Below are 19678 nucleotides of genomic sequence, written 5' to 3'. Positions count from 1 at the left end.
TTCAGGGGAAAGAAACGGTGCCACCTTCCCCTGAACTGGAAACAGAAGAAACAGAAGAGAAAGCGCGAGATCCATCATAGTAGTGCCGGCAATTTGCCAGTTTCAAAAAAAGACGGCCAGGGAACCCAACGGTCAATTCAAAGCCAAGCCACAGAGCTTCCACTTTGACAAACAACTGCATGCCATATTTGGTGAAGTCTCCACCGCCATGGATACTTCCGAGGAGCCAGAGCTACATGCCCCGGTGCAAACAGCAAGGATGAGGATAGGGAACATCTGACCAGGGGGTCCAGCTGTGCTGCAAGCCAGGACCTGTTTGAGACTCCACTGCAAAGTCAGTCCTGGCAGTCAAGCATGGGTAAATCTGATGCCGGGGAAAGAACGTCAGGTAAGTGTATAAATGTATTTCCCATTACACTCATTCACAGTTATCAATTTTTCATTAATTTACTCATACTAAAAGTAGTAATGGTATAACAAAGAGGTAGCATTGTTATCTGCTTTTCATTCCCCAGAAGAGTGAGATGAGGAGAGTTGGAGTATGTGTCATGTGGAGCAATTTATTTATGTACACAGAGATGTCCTTTGAATCCTCCTGAGGGAACCAAATGAAACTTTCATGGAGGTACTCTGCAATCCTCCTCCCAAGGTTTCTAGTGATGGCAGCCTTATTTCTTCCTCCGCAGCAAGACACTTCCCCACACCAGTCAGCAATAACTTTGGCAGGCACCACTGCAGTAAACAGGCTAGCAGCATACAGACCCAGGCAACTTCAAGATGCCATGAGCAGCTGTGATCTCTCTTCCTTTGTTACCCTCAGGATAACAGTTAACAATCACCCCCACCTCGTGGAAAATGGTGCCAGCATTCAGTGCCATAGCCCTATACTCAATTTCATGCAACTGAGCAACGTCTTCCTCATTTTCCTCATCCCTTGAAGGCCATCCTCACCCCGGCTGGTACTGTGAGTGGTACTGCACAAAAGCTCTCTGAAGCAGAAGTGTCAACAAGCATATCGTATGTGAAACTTTAGGAGAACAAAGGAAGGGAGTTCTGAACCTTTAACTTTTGCTTTTCATTGTTACTATACTAACAATGGTACCTCTGTTTTATCTGCAGCTGCTGCAGCCCCCTCCGCACCTGCGAAACACCCGAGTCAGACAAGGAGAAAAAACAAGAGGACTCCAGATAACGTGTTCAGCGAGATCCTGCAAGGCAGTGCTGCATTGGGCTGGAGGGTGAGTATTTCAGACTGGAGAAGGAAAGAGTGGACAGGAGACAGACCCAAGAGGCCCATCAGGAAATGCAGAGGGAGATGCACCAGGACATAATGGGGCTTCACTGTCAGCAAATACAGATGCTGCAGACTCTTGTGGGCCTAGAGGTTCAACAATAGGCTCGCCTCCCTTTGCAGTCCATGGAGAATTCCAGTACAGTAACTGCATATATCCCCCTCAACATTCCAAATGGCCGCAGCAGCTCCCCCTACCACTCCACACCAGGGGACCCTCAGTACAATCACAGCTTCACATACACATACAGGAACTGTGGCTCTCAGAGGTCAGTGTAACTAAAATGAACATACATGTTCTTTCCCCTTGTTAAGTTCTGTTCCATTCATTTATTAAGTTTTTAATGTATTTGCTTTTAAATTGCAGAGATTTTTCTACACGCTGGTTCTGTTACTCAAAATTCTATTCCTCGGGAAATAATTCATCTTTATTAATTCATAATATATGCTGCAGAATGTCTAGCAGCACCGAAAGTACCCACTTACTTGTTCTTGTACAGTGTGACAGAACTCATAGGATCACAGATAAACAGTTTAATAGTTATAAATAGTTATTAACAGTTTAATAGTTATAAATGTAGTTGAATCTTTGCCTTGGTGCTGTTGAGATGGCTGGTACATTGCTTCATGAGCCATGGGAGCAAGGAGTAGGCTGAATCCCTCAGGATCACTACTCATCAATATCACCAATGGTAATCCGCCAGCCATGAAAGAAAGTCCCTGATTGCAGCTTTCTGAACAGTCCTGTGTTCTTAAAGAGACAAGCATCATGTCCTTCCTTTACCAGCCAAGACTGATGTCAGTGAAGTGTCCCAATAATCCAACAATGCTTGCATAACCATGGAAAAGTAGCCCTTTCTGTTGAAATACTCTGGGGCAAGTTGGGCTGGTGCCAAAATAGGGATATTCATACTACCTATCACTCCACTGCAGTTTGGGAACTCCCTTGCTGAAAATCCATTCACTATGTCCTGCATGTTGCCGAGAGTCATGGTCCTGCATAATAGACAATTAATGGCCCTGCACACTTGTCTCATAATAGCCCAGTGGATTTTCCAACTCCAAAATGCTACCAGTGAATGGGAAATCAATCTGGTGTTGCAAGTTTCCACAGTGCAGTCACCACTCATTTCTCCATGGTAAGTGCAGCTCTCGTCCGGTGTCTATGAGAGGGAGGATTGGGGTAACGTCGGCATACAGATCCAGGAATGTGGCCTTGCACATCCAAAAGTTGCAGTCACTGCTCTCATCCCAAACCTGCATTATGAGGCAATCCCACCAGTCAGAACTCATTTCTCAGGCCCAGGGTAATGCTTCACCATTTGCAGCTGCTCTGAATAACCGTGAATTTTTTCTCTCTATTTCCCACAGCAATTTGTCCTCCACAAAATCATCATGTTCCCCACTGATGCAGTTCTTATTGAAGCTCTGCAAATACAATAGCAGAAGACTGTGCATCCTGTGTTTGCAACACACATGACAACTGTGCAGAGCAGTGCATCTTCTGTCAGAGATGGCGGAGAGCGAGAAGGGATGCACGGGTTTGCAGGATTTTTAAAGGCTCAAAAATTATGGTATATGGATGACATTATGGGATGGAGACAGTTGCATGCTGGGAACTTCACCCTTTGTTCCCAGTCACCCCTGCACAACTCATTTCTACCCCACCATGCATTGCCAAAATGTGCCAAAAGACAGTGTGCTGGACAGCGGCAAGTTGCACCCTGGGATACCTAACTATGGCGCATTGCACTATGCATCAACACAAGCACTCCTTGTGAGTACACACAGTACAGACGCAAAGAGCCAAATATACAAACATACGAGTGTATGCAAATACAATAGCTTTATGCCAAAGTAACCTGAGTCAGCCAAACTTTGTAGTGTAGCATGGTCTTATCCAAATGTCTAATGAAAGCATCCAGAGTTACATTACATAGGATTTTCATACAAACTAGAAAGGACCTAAATTCTCATGTTTGAGGATAGAAACTAACCTCTAACTACAAGTTAGGAGGAAACTCTCCCCTTCCCCCCGCCGCCGCCCCCATGGCCCGATTATTCCATAACCATTTACTACAGGGTTTCTTGCACTTCCTCTAAAGTATCCAGTTCTGGCTTCTATCAGACATTAAGGATAATGAATGTTATGGACTGCAACCCTAAGAGTATGATATAGTAACTCCTATGTTCCTCTGATTCCTACTTAAGTGGTCTGCTTCTTTTGCATTTTCAAATACCATAGCAAACAGAAAAAATAAAGCCCAGAAAAATACATCATGCACAAAAGTGGACAATTGCAAAATATTTTAACTGCTAAACAGTTCAGACTCTTCTGATTTTAGTTAAGTGTTCATATTGAGTTTGTTTTTAAGGACTCTTTACTTGAAAACAATCATTTTCCTGGGTGTAAACCTGGCCTAACTAAAGTCAAGGAGAGTTTTGCCACTGACTTCAATAGCGTGCTAAGATTTCAGCCCATACATTTTCATATTGAAGTCACAAAATGTATTAACATACAGAAATTCAACCTACCTTAACAGTAACTTTCACTGATATCATGACAAGATGAGTACATTCTTCTGACCAATCATTCACAACAAGGCCTCCAAGCTGCAGAATAGCTTGATTTAAAGCAGTTTTCCCAGAAACCTCTAAACACGAGGAGCAGACAATCAAAGGTTCATATTCTACTCTGCAAGGAACAAATTACAGAAGAGAATTGTCTAAATTAGGGCTGTCAAGCGATTAAAAAAAATTGTGATTAATCATGCGATTAAAAAAATTAATCATGCTGTTAAACAATAACAGAATACCATTTATGTAAATCTTTTTGGATGTCTTCTACATTCTCAAATATACTGATTTCAAGAAGAACACAGAATACAAAGTGTACAGTGATCACTTTATATTTGTTTTTTATTACAAAATATTTGCACTGTTAAAAAACAAAAGAAATAGCATTTTTCAATTCCCCCATTACAAGTACTGTAGTGCAATCTCTTTATCATGAAAGTTGAACTTACAAATGTAGAATTATGTACAAAAAATAACTGCATTCAAAAATAAAACAATGTAAAACTTTAGAGTCTACAAGTCCACTCACTCCTACTTCTTGTTCAGCCAATTGCTCAAACAAATTTTGTTTACATTTGCAGGTGATAATGCTGCCTGCATCTTGTTTACAATGTCACCTGAAAGTGAGAACAGGCATTCGCATGGTACTGTTGTAGCCTGCGTTACAAGATATTTACGTGCCAGATGTAATAAAGATTCCTATGTCCCTTCATGTTTTAACCACCATATCAGAACACGTGTGTCCATGTCTGCTCAATAACGATCCAAAGCAGTGCAGACCCATGCATGTTCATTTTCATCATCTGAGTCAGATGCCACCAGCAGAGGGTTGATTTTCTTTTTTGGTGTTTTGGTAGTTTCCACCATGGAGTGTTGCTCTTTTAAGACTTCTAAAAGCACGCTCCACACATCGTCCCTCTCAGATTTTGGAAGGCACTTCAGATTCTTAAACCTTGGATCCAGAGCTGTAGCTATCTTTAGAAAGCTCACGTTGGTACCTTCTTTGCATTTTGTCAAATCTGCAGTGAAAGTGTTATTAAAACGAAAGTGCTCGGTCATTATCCGACACTGCTCTAACATGAAATATCTGGCAGAATTTGGGTGAAACAGAGCAGGAGACAAAATTCTCCCCTAAGGAGTTCAGTCCCAAATTTAATTAAAACGTTTATTTTTTTTTTTTTTAAACAAGCGTCACCAGCATGGAAGCATGTCCTCTGGAATGGTGTCCAAAGCATGAAGGGACATACGAATGTTTAGCATATCTGGCAAGCAAATATCTTGCAAGGCCAGCGACAAAAGTGCCATGCAAATGCCTGCTCTCACTTTTAGGTGACATTGTAAATAAGAAGAGGGCAGCATTATCTCCTGTAAATGTAAACAAACTTGTTTGTCTTAGCAATTGGCTGAACAAGAAGTAAGACCGAATGGACTTGTAGGCTCTGAAGTTTTACATGGTTTTGTTTTTGAGTGCAGTTACATAGCAAAAAAAATTTACATTTGTAAAATTGCACTTTCACGATAGAAATTGCACTGCACTCCTGTACTTGTGTGAGGTGAATTGAAAAATACTATTTCTTTATCATTTTTACAGTATATTTGTAATAAAAATTATATAAAGTGAGCACTGTATACTTTGTATTCTGTGTTAGAATTGAAATCAATATAGTTGAAAATGTAGAAAAACATACAAAAATATTTATAATAAATTTCAATTGGTATTCTATTTAATGGTGCGATTAAAACTGTGATTAATTGCAATTTTTTAAACTGCAATAAATTGTTTTGAGTTAATCATGTAAGTTAACTGCGATTAATCAACAGTCCTAGTCTAAACAGTTAAAGTGAAACATTATAGGCAGATGGAGCTGTCTGAAACCTGGAATTCCTGTCTGAAACATTCCTGTCTGGAGCCCCCGCAGGCAGCAAGCTGGGCAGCCCAGGGAGTCTGGAAGTCAGGCAGTTCAGGGAGCAGAAACTCCAAAGGTTCCCACTGCCAAGGAGCTGGGGGAGCCTGAAAGCCCTGGGAATCCTTACTCCAAGGCAGCCCTCCTAATTGGCTACCCTGAAGACAAGGAGACTGGAAGTTCAGGAAGGAAATTTATGTGGATCTTTTAAGGTCTAATAGCATCAACAAAATATGCCAAGTATACTGAATAGGACAGTTGATTAAAGAAAATACATACATAACTAACAAATGTCAAAGTAAAATTCAAGTTAAAATAGATGTTGCTTCTTTTAAAGCAGTGGTTCTCAACCAGGGTACTTGTACCCCGGGGGTACACAGAAGTCTTCCAGGGGGTACATCAACTCATCTAGATATTTGCCTAGTTTTACAACAGGCTACATAAAATGCACTAGCAGTCAGTACGAATTAAAATTTCATACAATTACTTGTTTATACTGCTCTATATACTATACACTGAAATATAAGTACAATATTTATATCCCAATTGATTTATTTTATAACGATATGGTAAAAATGAGAAAGTAAGCACATTTGCAGTAATAGTGTGCTGTGTCACTTATATTTTTGTGTCTGATTTTGTAAGCAAGTAGTTTTTAAGTGAGGTGAAATTTAGGGGTTCACAAGACAAATCAGACTCCTGAAAGAGGTACAGTGGTCTGGAAAGGTTGAAAGTCACTGTTTTAAAGAATGTACTAATTTTGTTCACCCTAAGTTTAAATTTACACTGGTTAAGAACCCTTCATTCCCATTAAGTGTGAAATATATTTTTTTTTAAATTTGTTACAAGTTCAATTTTCTGTCCATTCCCTTTACATTTCCAGCACCGCTTCCTCTCTCTCCTGTTAGTGTAAAAAAATCCTTCTATACAGCTCCTCTAATCTGAATCTGCATCACTCTTCCTCATCAAGTCTCCCATCCCTTAAATCTTGCCTGAGAAACCCACACTTTCTTCTTTGGCTTTGACTCAATTTCCCCCTCTGCTGCTCTATTAAAGAATCATATAGTAATGTAAGGGCTTTATCCCCTCATTGGTGCTGGCACTAGGGGTGCTGCAGCACCCCGGCTTGAAGTGGTTTCCATTATATAAAGGGTTTACAGTTTCGTTCAATGGCTCTCAGCACCCCAACTATAAAAATTATTCCAGCACCACTGCCTCCACAGTAGGAAGATAAAACCCTGGAACTGGGAGGAGGATTGGAAGGAAGGTAGAAAGGAAGTCCCAATGCCACAAGAAATACATCTCCATCTTCAAAATGCTAGGATTTTTGCAGGCAAATTATTGTGGATCCTGTCAGCATTAACTTTCCTGAGGGAGAGAAGAAAGCAGTAGAGTTCTGCAGTGTGGGGAGAGGAATTCTTAGTATGTCTGCTCCTGACAGCTGGAAGGCTAATAGCTATTAGAGCAGGGGTGGGCAAACTCTTCGGCCTGAGAGCCACATCTGGGTGGGGGATTTGCATGCAGGGCCATGAATTTAGGGCTGGGGCAGGGGGTTGGGGTGCAGGAGGGAGTGTGGGGTGTGGGAGGGGGCAGTGGTGCAGGGAGGGAGTGCAGGAGGGGCTCAGGGCAGGGGGTTGGGGTGCAGGAGGTGTGCGGGGTGTGGCGGGGGCTCAGGGCAGGGGGTTGGCGTACTAGCAGGGGACTCAGGGCAGGGGGTTGGGGTGCAGGGTGAAGGAGGGGTTTAGGGTGCGGGCACAAGCCCAGGTCCACTAACCTGGACCGGCTCGGGGGTGGCAGCGGTGGACACCGGGGCCAGGGCAGGCTCCCTGCCTGCCGAGGCCCCAGCCCCATGCCGCTCCAGGAAGTGGCCGTCACCACATCCTTGAGGCCCCTGGGGGAGTGGGGGACAGAGGGCTGAATGCGCTCCCCTTGCCTGTGGGTACCTCCCCCGAAGCTCCCATTGGCCAGGAATGGGAGCTTCGGGAAAGGTACCCACAGGCAAGGGCAGCGCAATCAGCCCTCTGCCCCTCTTCCCCCAGGGGCCTCAGGGATGTGGTGCTGGCTGCTTCCCGGAGTGGAGCAGGGTCCATGGCGCCACAGGGTGGCAATCCCGCTGGCAGGATCCAAAGCCCTGAGGGGCCGGATCTGGCCCGCAGGCCATAGCTTGCCCACCGCTGTATTAGAGAGATACAAGATTGTTACACAAATGTGGCTGTGTCTCTGAATGTCGTTTGCAGTGTTGCAGCTTTGTTGGTCCCAGGATATAAGAAAGACAAGGTATATGAAGTGATATAAGCTTGTCCCTTCCATCACCAGAAGTTGGTCCAATAAAAGGTACTACCTTACCTACCTTGTCTCTCTGAATATCTTGATATATTAGCTAGTTTAAGGGCTAATCTTCCTCCTCCTTCTATGGCAAGAGAGGGAGAATGAATTAGCAAATTTTTGCACGAAGATGTTCCTAGTTTCTTGTTCCCTCTGTCCTTTGTAGCAAAAAAGGGCAGATATGTCAAGCTGCACGAATTTCTGATGTAGCTTAGTTGCATACATTAATGGAACAATGACATCCAGTCATGAGAAAAAATATTATCAATAGCCAGCAATGGTTATCATCAGAAACTGGAGAGGTCGAACTATTGGATATTGTGCTGGGAATTATGCAGAATGATGCACTACTACTCATGTGGCACAATCCATAGTACAGGGCTATGGCGTATGAAAAGAGCTCTTCCAAATCTTTATGAACTGAGATAAAACCAACAGGCCCCTGTATGCTAAGTCATTGGTTTTCAAACTGGAAGGGGGGTGACGAGCACAAAAAGGTTATTGGGGGGAGGGGGAAACAAGCTGGGGTATAGGACCATGGCCAGCCGGGTGTCTAGGCAAGGTCAGGACAGTAGCTGGGAGAGCACACAGGGAGTCCTCAGGGGCAGGACTTGCAGCCCTGGCAGCAGCTTACTGCTCTCCCCCTCCTCCCCTTACAGATTACTGAGAACTCCCTGAGTGCTCTCCTCCCTGCTACCCTGTCTAGGACACCTGGCCAGCCGCAGCTCCACATATGTTAAACCCTCTGGAGCTTGAAGGACTGAGGGCAGGGGGGAGATAGGACCAGGCCTCCTCACCGTCTCTGTGACATGCTGCCATGGACTCCTCCAAAGACGGAGCCAGCTGGATCCTAGGCCTCCGCACCCTCTCTGTGACATGCTGCCATGGACTCCTCCAAAGATGGAGCCAGCTGGATCCTAGGCCCCCTCACCCTCTCTGTGACATGCTGCCATGGACTCCTCCAAAGACGGAGGCAGCTGGGTCCTACTTTCAACCTGGGCATGAGCCGCCCTCTTTCCTGAGTCACTTGCTGCCTCAGATAAATGGGAGTTGGCAAGGCTGTTGTGTGACACCCATGGGGGTCACAGCAAAAAAGTGCTTGGGAACCTTTGTGCTAAGACATCTCTTGAAAGTTTTATATTTTGAATACTGAGGTGTTGATTACTGCTACTAACTTATGCTTACTCTACAGTAATAAGTTATTTTCTTAAAAATTATTCTCCTCAACCTCTGAGGATAGGACAAGTAAGGGTCTTAAATTGCAGCAAGGGAGGTTTAGGTTGGCCATTCGGAAAAACTTCTTAACTGTCAGGGTGGTTAAGCACTGGAATAAATTGCTCTGGGACAGAGACGGGCAAACTACGGTCCACAGGACCTTCCTGTCCAGCCCCTGAGCTCCCGGCCAGGGAGGCTAGCCCCCGGCCCCTCCCCCACCATTCCCCCTCCGCCGCAGCTACGCCGCCGCGCGGGCAGTATGGCTGGCTCTGGCCAGGCAGTGCAGCTGCTAGTCCTGCTGCTCTGAGCAGCATGGTAAGGGGGTGGGGAGCGGGGGGGTTGGATAAGGGGCAAGGGGTCCTGGGGGGGCTGTCAGGGGACAGGGAGCAGAGATTGGATGGATGGGGCGGAGGTTCTGGGGGAGGTAGTCAGGGAATGCAGGGGGGGTTGGATAGGCGTGGGAGTCCCGGGGGGCCTGTCAGGATAGAGGTGTAGATAGGAGTCGGGGCAGTCAGAGGACTGGGAGCAGGGGGGGTTGGATAGGGGTGGGATCCCGGGGGCATTAGGGGCAGGGGTCCCGGGGTCGGGGGGAGTCAGGGGACAAGGAGCATGGGGGGTTGGATGGGTCGGGAGTTCTGAAGCGGGCAATCAGGGGGCAGGAAGTGGGAGGGGGCGGATAGGGGAAGGGGGCCACGCTGTTTGGGGAGGCACAGCCTTCCCTACCCGGCCCTCCATATAGTTTCGCAATCCCAATATGGCCCTCGAGCCAAAAAGTTTGCTCGCCCCTGCTTTGGGAGGTTGTTGAATTTCCATCATTGGAGATTTTTAATAGCAGGTTAGACAAACAGCTGTCAAGGATGGTCTAGTTATTACATAGTTCTGCCTTGAGTGCAGGGGACTGGACTAGATGATCTCTCGAGGTCCCTTCTAGTCCTATGATTCTATTTTCCAAGAGTGTATTGTACATTGTTCTTTGGCTTAAAATTGTTCCACTTTTTGGTGCTAAAGTCATGACTGAATATGGTTCTGTGATATTAGTTTCTGAAACGTTTCAAATATATTTGCTAAATGCGATACACTAAAGTAGCTTATTGTTATAAGAACTAAAGAGTGCTGTTCTGCTACAAACTAATGACACTGGTAGCAATGAGTCGGAGTAGGAGCCCAATTTAAGAGACAAAGCCAGCTTCCAACCTCCTTTAACACTGATTTAACAGTCATTAAAAAAAAAGTTATCAGTTACTTTATTTCTTCCTTGAGTATCACTGTATATTTATGAGGAAAATCACTGCCTTACCTCTTAAATCAAAGGCTGTGTAAGAGTGCAGCTCTGCAGCTTCCTTAGTTCCTTTCTCTCCACATCACTGACAGCGGAAGGAGACTCTGCCAAATTTCATCTCATGCCCCCAAATTTTATTCCTTTTGTAAAGGGTCATGGATGTTTTAGGAACAGTTTTCTTAAATAGGGTTTTCATTCTTTGTTTAGGCTAATTTTAGGACACTTAATGCTTATGATGCAGAGTCACTTATGGGCTAATCTTTTACCACAAAAGGTTTCAATGTCAATTCACAGGAAGAACCTTCTACTTGAAGGTTGAACACATATCACTTTATTTTCCTTCTTTACAGAAATTTATCACTATTTTCTCTATTCTTTTACCTCCTTAAGTACACCCTGACAGCTGCAATTTTATTTCAGCATTTCAGAATAAATCCAACTAGTTCTCACCTGAACTTGCTTTCAAAGACTCCAAAATTGACTCTATCACCAGACTTCAGAGTTCTGGAAGTACCATTCAAAACTTTTTCTCCATTAACAGAGGTGCCATACTTAGAGGTGTCTTTTATTATCAATTCAGGGACTGAGAGAGCTTGACTCTGAAAATGAATATAAATAGGTACTCAGAAAATTATCTTATATTGTTACAGAACAAGCAGCAGCAGATGTATAAAATGAAAACACTTATGAGATATTCATATTTCTGTCTTAAAAATATACAGTATATTGAGACAAATGTTAGCTATGCAGTTCAAAGTTTATCACCTCCTTTCCATTACAAACAATTGAGAAAAAAATCTCCATAACTACTTAAGAGAAGTAGTATTTTTTGCATTCAACTTTGTTTTACTATAATTCACTACCTCTGCCTTTTGTTATATGGTAGTCATGATACCAATGCATCTGTACCCATGTACCAATATCAGGATGTGCTATTATAGCTCAGAGTGATGTTGGGGTGCATTTCCTACCACTACAGATTTACTTTTTAGTAAATTTTTGTGTAACATTGCTCATTTTTTGCCTTCTCTGTGACCAGTCTAGAAGCTATGGAGAAATTTATATAGCTATTCTATTACCTTTAGAGTTTGTAGATATTCATAAGTATTTGTGTGGGTCAGAATTAAAGCCCTAGTTCTGCAACTCAATGCATGCAGGTGGACCCTGCATACATACAGAGCCCTGCTGACTTTAGTGGGCCTCTGTGCTACAGCTAGGGTCCACTATTGTGCATCAAATTACAGAAAGCCATTCTAAGGTTGCTGTGCAATGTTTTACATATGTGATATGTCACCAATGTGATAGTTACCAAATACACAAACCATAAACTTAATTGAATATTCACATTCAAATACCTTAATTGATCATTTTTGATCATTTTTACTCTTTACAATCCCCCCCAGGCATTGTAATGTTGGTATGTAATTTACATACGGATTATATTAATCACGGGAAATAACAAGAAAAATGTTTCTGTGTGGAACAAACCGTATCAAATTTTGCTCAGTTACATAAGTGAGACTCAACTACCTCAAGAAGTCAGCGGAAGGTTATGTCTACATAGCAAAGAAAAACCCACGGCTGGCCTGTCCAGCTGACTCGAGCTCATGGGGCTCGGGCTGCAGGGCTATTCCTTTGCTGTGTACACTTCCAGGCTTGGGCTCCCACCTTGCAGGGTCCTAGAGCTCGGGCTCCAGCCCAAGCCTGGAAGTCTACACAGCAATGAAACAAGCCCCACAGCCCGAGCTGGCTGCCATGGGCCAGCCACAGGTGTCTAGTTGCTGTGTAGACATACCCAAAGACACAAGCTTGGAATACAGAAAATGAAGTGAGTCACAATCAATACCAAACCTTACGAGGCCTGTCTATATGGGGAAATTTACTGACATAATTACACCAATATAACTCCCCATGTGGGCACAAGAGTATCCACAGGGGGAAATATACCGATATTATTACAGCAGTATAATTTTGTCAGTCAATTTCCCTGTGTAGAGAAGCCCTTAGAAATATTCAAGAAAAAGACAGCATGAGTCTACTGCCACCGTAAAATGTAGGTTTGTTGGAATAAGACTGGAAATGATTTCAGATTGAAGAGCATATATTAAAGGTGGGGGAGTATCCCTAAACCCAGTCAGTTTTAGGTCATATAGCCATAACTAGTAAAGTGGATACTTACAAGGTTAGTTTCAGGGTGGGTGACAGTCAGAACTGCATGACTTCGACTTATTGACTGATCATCCTGAATTAAAATTGCACAGTTCTTGCGTCCAACAACATATTCAGTACCAACCAAAAGTCGATATGGCTCTCCTGAGAACAACAAAATTTACAAATATTTAACAGCAGAAAAACATAAGTACTTGTGAGCCATTTAAAAGCTTTTGTTAATATATACCAAACTCAGTCCTGTAATCATAGAATCATAGAATATCAGGGTTGGAAGGGACCTCAGTAGGTCATCTAGTCCAACCCCCTGCTCAAAAGCAGGACCCATCCCCAATTAAATCATCCCAGCCAGGGCTTTGTCCAGCCTGACCTTAAAAACTTCTAAGGAAGGAGATTCCACCACCTCCCTAGGCAACGCATTCCAGTGTTTCACCACCCTCCTAGTGAAAAAGTTTTTCCTAGTATCCAACCTAAACCTCCCCCACTGCAACTTGAGACCATTACTCCTTGTCCTAGATGTATTGGGCAGGATTGGAAGTGCAATTCTATTTTACAGCTACATTTTTTCTTTCTCACTGGCTTCTGCACACTTGAGCTAGACTCACTGTTGTGAGGGAAAAAGTAGTTAATAGTTCTACGGCAATCTTCCAGAGAATGAAGTGCATCACAGTGCTAACTAAAAACAACTTGCAGTACTGCTTACAGGAAATGTACAGTACCACTTTTGGGAACCATTAAGTTTTATGTGAAGGAAAAAGTATAACATACTGCTATTCCAGAATATTACTCAGAAAGACAACGTACAAAAGAGATTCAGATGAAAAAATCCTACAACTTTTTAATTGAATGCTGGATGATCTACAAGAGAAATTAGATCATAGCTGGTAAATATCCACTCCACTTTGACTGACTGTTATATTCCACTCTTGGCATTTGTAATCTAGACAACATGATGGCACAATTGCATACATTTTGAGTGAACATGAAAAACATGTTCACCTATTTGCCAGTAGAAAGAAACTTTTCCTGATCAAGGTGGGTGAATAAAGGGGTAAAGCACCAATTTCTACAGAACACAAGCTTTCATTTAAGGAAAGAGTCACTTTATAGCCCTGAGCAGGTAACTTTCAAATATGAATAGCTGTGCAGTGCTGTCTTTCTGAATATAATAACAATAACAATAACAGTGCCTCTGCTGCTGCTCATCACTTCCCTAAGCAGCAGAATTACTAAAAAGATTCTACTCAGTTTCACTGCACTACTTAGAACCCTGTTGCCAGTATTAAAATTAACTCAAACACACTTACTCTGGGGTGGCTTGGGAAACTAAAAGCAGCAGCATTTAGAATCACAGAATTATAGAACTGGAAGGGACCTTGAGAGGTCATCTAGTCCAGTCCCCTGCACTTGTGGCAGGATTAAATATTATCTAGACCATCCCCGATAGGTGTTTGTCCAACCTGCTCTTAAAAATCCCCAATGATGGAGATTTCACAACCTCCGTGGGCACTTTATTCCAGTGCTTAACCACTCTGACAGTTAGGAAGTTTTTCCTAATGTCAAACCTAAACCACCCTCGCTGCAATTTAAGCTTCTTGTCCTATCCTCAGAGGTTAAGAACAATTTTTCTCCTTCCTCCTCCTTGTAACAACCTTTTATATCCTTGAAAATTGTTATGTCCCCTCTCAGTCTTCTCTTCTCCAGACTAAACAAACCCAGTTTTTTCAATCTTCCCTCATAGGTCATGTTTTCTAGATCTTTAATAATTTTTGTTGCTCTTCTCTGGACTTTTTCCAATTTGTCCACATCTTTGCTGAAATGTGGTGCCCAGAACTGGACACCATAATCCAGTTGAGGCCTAATCAGCGCAGAGTAGAACGGAAGAATTACTTCTCGTGTCTTGCTTACAATACTCCTGATAATACATCCCAGAATGATGTTCGCTTTTTTTTCCTCCCAACAGCGTTATACTGTTGACTCATATTTAGCTTGTGATCCACTATGACTCCCAGATCCCTTTCCGCGGTACTCCTTCTTAGGCAGTCATTTCCCATTTTGTATGTGTGCAACTGACTGTTCCTTCCTAAGTAGAGTACTTTGCATTTGTCCTTATTGAATTTCATCCTATTTACTTCAGACCATTTCTCCAGTTTGTCCAGATCATTTTGAATTTTAATCCTATCCTCCAAAGCACTTGCAACCCCTCCCAGCTTGGTATCATCCACAAGCTTTATAAGTGTGCTCTCTATGCCATTATCTAAATCACTGATGAAGATATTGAACAGAACTGGACCCAGAACTGATCCGTGCGGGACCCCACTCGTTATGCCCTTCCAGCATGACTGTGAACCACTGATTACTCACATGAGCAAGGATATACAGAAGTATGGTCTTCATTATTATTTTAAATGTTCACTCTCAGTCTGACATTGTGTCACATTTCAATGGGGAACAATTTTTTATGGTCAGGTTACAAGATCCTAAAAATGAGACTTGCTATAGTGATATTTAAATAAACAGGATTACTAACAGGCACTTAAGAGAAAAAGAATATTTTAGTTGTAGGCACTGACATTGTTCATAGGGGAGGAGGACCCCAAAAAAGAGATTGAGAGAGTAGAAACCCTCCCTTCTATATGTGATAGTAGCCAAGAAAATGAAGATTCTTCCTTCAAGAATGAGGACCTCCATCATAAAAAGAAAAGGAGTACTTGTGGCACCTTAGAGACTAACCAATTTAGACTGTACAGTATGCATCCGATGAAGTGAGCTGTAGCTCACGAAAGCTTATGCTCAAATAAATTGGTTAGTCTCTAAGGTGCCACAAGTACTCCTTTTCTTTTTGTGAATACAGACTAACACGGCTGCTACTCTGAAACCTATCATTATGCAAGGGTAGGTTAAGGAAAGGACAATATAAGGTCAAGATAATTGCATAACGAACACATCATGTTAGTCGTTTTATTACTAAATTTATGCACTGGGAAGACACTAAGCCTATGTCAGCACAAAAACTCTGCAAGTGTAATCAGTTTCACCAGTGATAGGGAACCAGTAAAAGAAAGGTTTCAGAGTGAGCTGTAGCTCACGAAAGCTTATGCTCAAATAAATTGGTTAGTCTCTAAGGTGCCACAAGTACTCCTTTTCTTTTTGCAAATACAGACTAACAAAGCTGTTACTCTGAGACCTCCATCATGTCAATCACCTTCCAACTGGAGCCTGACAGAAAAGATGAAGCCCAAATTGTACAGACAATGAAACTAAGGAAAAGAAGTGAAGTGACTTGCCAGTGCCAAAACTGCACCTAATCAGCCCAACACCTGCATGTATGCAATTCATATTGAAGATGCACAGGTGCAACTGAGAAAATGAGAGACCCCTATATTTATTCTCTAGATACTTTTAAGACTGCCAATTTGGGAATGACAGTACCTTATAAATGTATTTTATTGGTTTCTGGAAGATTGCAGAGCATCTCACATCCAAAACCCTTCAGTGCAATGAAATGTAAGATCTGAACTGCTAAGGACTCAATTGATAGGGCTAAAGAACATAGCTGACCTCAAGGCCATATAGTTCCAAGGATCAATCCTATAGGATTTGAGTCAGAATGTGTCCAAATTAAAGACAAGTCTTTCTTTCCTCTGCAATTTTAAGTTTCCTAATATCATTACATTCTTCCATAATCAGAGTTAGAATGCCAAGTTTTAATTACATCAGTGAATTACCAAGGACTTGAAGTTTAACAATTTTCTGGGGAACCTAAATTAAATTAATTTGGTTTCAGTCTCATTCCTAGTGGCAAGTTTTCACAACACATGTACCATCACCAAAGCAGATTCTAATTGTCTCCTTCATTGGCAATTTAAGTCCCAGTCTACACTTGTTGGTATAGCAAATAACGCTAGAGGAGTTCTGTTGCCAGTATGGTTTATACCTGTTCCCTGAATAAAATCTACAATAGTTTTTATTAGCATGGCTAGGTCAGTTAAGGGTTTAGGGCATGATTCTTTTTCCAGACTTCTAACTGACATAACTATGCCAGCAAAACTTTCTAGTGCAAACCAGACCTTGGTCAAGAAATCAAAGAACGAACAGGCATGAAGAATAAATGATCCCCTGAAAAATACCCTAGCCAGGTTAGGGATGAGGCATGCAAGAAAGACAGTTCCACTACACACAGGCACTGCAGCTACCCAGGCTGCATGTGTTCTGCAACTTGACGTTTCTGGAGCCTACATTCCTCCATCTACTTGATATCTTTTTCAAGCAATTAAAGTCAGATCATAGTGAGGAAAGAGGACGGACTGTTTTCTTCAAGAATTTATTTAAAAATGTAAAGTATTTTTTCTCCCCAAAACCTTTTCATATTTTAATTCAACTGAAGAAATTTACCCAGCCTATTTCACTGTATAACATGAAGTAAAACTTCTTTCTTGTAAATACAATTGCTGCCCTCAGTTAAACTATCAGCTAACTAAGCAGTATAACTGAGGCCACAAGACTGTGTTCTACATAAGTTTTAATCAAATTCTTGCACTGTCATTGTAGCCCAGGTAAAGTTCCTGCTCAGAGCAGACTCAAATGACACCGTGGTTAAAAAGAATAATTCTGGCAGTTGGCATACACTAGCTATATGTTGCTGATGTTATTTAATATATTAATGAAGTGGAAAAGTGGAAGAAATGCAAGGTGGCAAAATTTAAGATGGTCAAAGTAACTAAGAAGTTATTTTGGATGGGCAAGTATATAGATGATTAAGGAAGTCCAGAGGGCCCTGACAAAGGTGGATGGCAGAGAAAGTTTATTGTTGACACATACAAAGTAACACATATTGGAAGGAATAAATTTGAACCACTCATACAAAATACAGGGTTCTAAATTAACTTTACAAACCCAAACAAAAAGACGCATTGTGGACAACTCAAGGAAAACCTCCCCCAAACGCACAGCAGCAATCATAAATACAAACGAACTGTTAACCTGCATAAAGAATGACAGAAAATAACAACTGGAAATATTACATAAATCAATAGCACAACTCCATTTAGAATATTGTGATCAGTTCTGGTCACGTCATGTCAAAAAAAAAAAAAAGGCTTCAAAGAAGTGATGAAAATGATCAAAGGCACAAAAAGAATTTCATATTAAAAAACCTCAAGAGTAACTATTTAGGGATGAAAGAGACAAGGTGGGTGAGGTAATAATTACATTGCATATTTAAAGATGAGACATAAGAGGGGTCATAGAATAAATGGCAAAGAGAAAACAAATAGAAGTAAAAGGTATGTTTCTACATTCACTCCTATACACACCTTCACATAATAAAGGGGGCACTGAACAAAACTGAAAACGCAATCACATTAAAATGAGTAAACTATGTTTTTAAAGGAGACACATTTAGCCTGTCGAACTCATGGCCACATGCTATCGTTTAGGTTACAAAATCACGCGCTGGTACGGTTAGGAGACCATCCAGATTAGACCCAACTTAAAATCCTTATTTAAAGGGGACACAGACGCTGATTCTGCAGTGCACCAGAAGCTCGCAGCTGGAAGCCCCGCGGGCCGCTCACCCTGATGCACTGAATTGTAAGAAACAAATGCAGAAACAATTTGTATCCTGGGGGTGCTGAAAGCCCCAGAACCAAACTGAAAAGCCTGTCTATGATGGAAACCACTTGAACCCAAGGGGTGCTCCTGCACCCCTAGGTCTGGCACCTATGACTGAGGGGGTTGTTCCTGGCACTGCCCCCCGCCCCAGGACCCCTGAATCGGCGCCACCCCATTGCCCCACCCTCAGGCAACGTGCCCGCCGGCCTCGGTCCCAGTACGGATCCCACCGGGCAGCAGGGCCAGGTGGGAGTGGACAGGAGCCCAGAGGCCACGGGGCTGGGGGGTAGGGAACACGGCATTGCTGCCAGCCCTTACCTGGAGCAGGCGCGGGCCCTGCCGCTGGCACCAGCTTCCACATCCCCGGCGGGGGGGGGGAAGACCTCCTCAGCTGGCACCGTCCAGTCCACAATCCGCGGCCGTGTCCCGGGGCGCGCTCCCGCGCGGAGAGGACCAAGACTCGCTGAAGCACGGGGCTTGCAGCGCCACCTGTCGCCTGGGAGGGGAATAACGGCTACTTCGGCCGGCTGACTGCGCGCAGGCGCGGCGACTGGACGGACGCAGGTGGGGGCGGAAGAGGTTGCACTGCGGCCAGGCAGAGTATGGGTGGGGGTAGGGGAGGCTGCACTGTTGCCAGCTGGGAGTCCGGGCGTGGTTGGTGGTACAGTAACACATAACGTAATCTCATCAATCAGCAACTGCACTGTTGCCAGCTCAAGGTCAGGACAGTCGTGCGGGGAAGGAGGGGACGCTGCACTGCTTCCAGCTCACCTACCTTATTCAGGGTTATGAAGAGACTTGCTATAAATGATTCTTTGAATTAAGTATTGGAATTTCGAATATGATTATTACTATTAAAACACTTATGAGAGGGGCTCAAAGGTCTGGGCATGGATCCTTTCTCCTCTGCTCTGGGACACTAGTTTGAATTGCATCCATTAGCTAATGTCTGACTGGGTCTCTGATAGCACATATGCAATGAGGTTGGAGTTCCTGTCTAGTTCCTAGCAGTGAGGCATCCTGATCACAATACCAGCCTAACAATTTTTTTTTAATGTGAATGTTTATAAACAATACCAGAGCTTCCATCCAATGCATTGGGCAGCCTTGATAATCCTTATATATTGACATTTCAGTTTCCGCAAACCAAATCAACCCAATATCTACATAAATATAATAGAAATTAATAACCCCACCTACCCTGCATGTGCACAAACACACACAGAGACTATCCTCAGAGTCCCATCTCTACCAGCTCTACCCAACACCTTACATGCAACATTACAGGGGGGAAAGATGAGCCTT

The 19678-nt window shown here is 43.1% G+C and overlaps 1 protein-coding gene across 3 annotated transcripts in view; it reads right to left on the bottom strand.

Annotated features, from left to right (window-relative positions):
- NBN (nibrin) overlaps positions 1-18795 on the bottom strand; it is a 71871-nt gene extending 53076 nt beyond the window's left edge. For 2 of the 3 annotated variants that reach the window (XR_013345113.1, XM_077810043.1), the window contains exons 1-4: positions 18692-18795; positions 12771-12904; positions 11042-11190; positions 3827-3986 (exon numbers count right to left, since the gene is read on the bottom strand). Coding sequence is in view for 2 of the 3 variants with exons in the window: in XM_077810043.1 (XP_077666169.1) it covers positions 3827-3986; positions 11042-11190; positions 12771-12904; positions 18692-18734 (486 nt within the window). In the remaining variant the exon portion in view is untranslated. Of the gene's footprint in view, positions 1-3826; positions 3987-11041; positions 11191-12770; positions 12905-18691 lie in introns of those variants that run through there. The other variant, XM_077810044.1, reaches the window with a different exon arrangement.
- Positions 18796-19678: the final 883 nt, after the last annotated feature.

Source organism: Eretmochelys imbricata, chromosome 2 (assembly GCF_965152235.1).
Source record: "Eretmochelys imbricata isolate rEreImb1 chromosome 2, rEreImb1.hap1, whole genome shotgun sequence".
NCBI classification, from domain to species: domain Eukaryota; kingdom Metazoa; phylum Chordata; order Testudines; family Cheloniidae; genus Eretmochelys; species Eretmochelys imbricata.
This window is presented reverse-complemented; position numbering and strand designations above follow the sequence as displayed.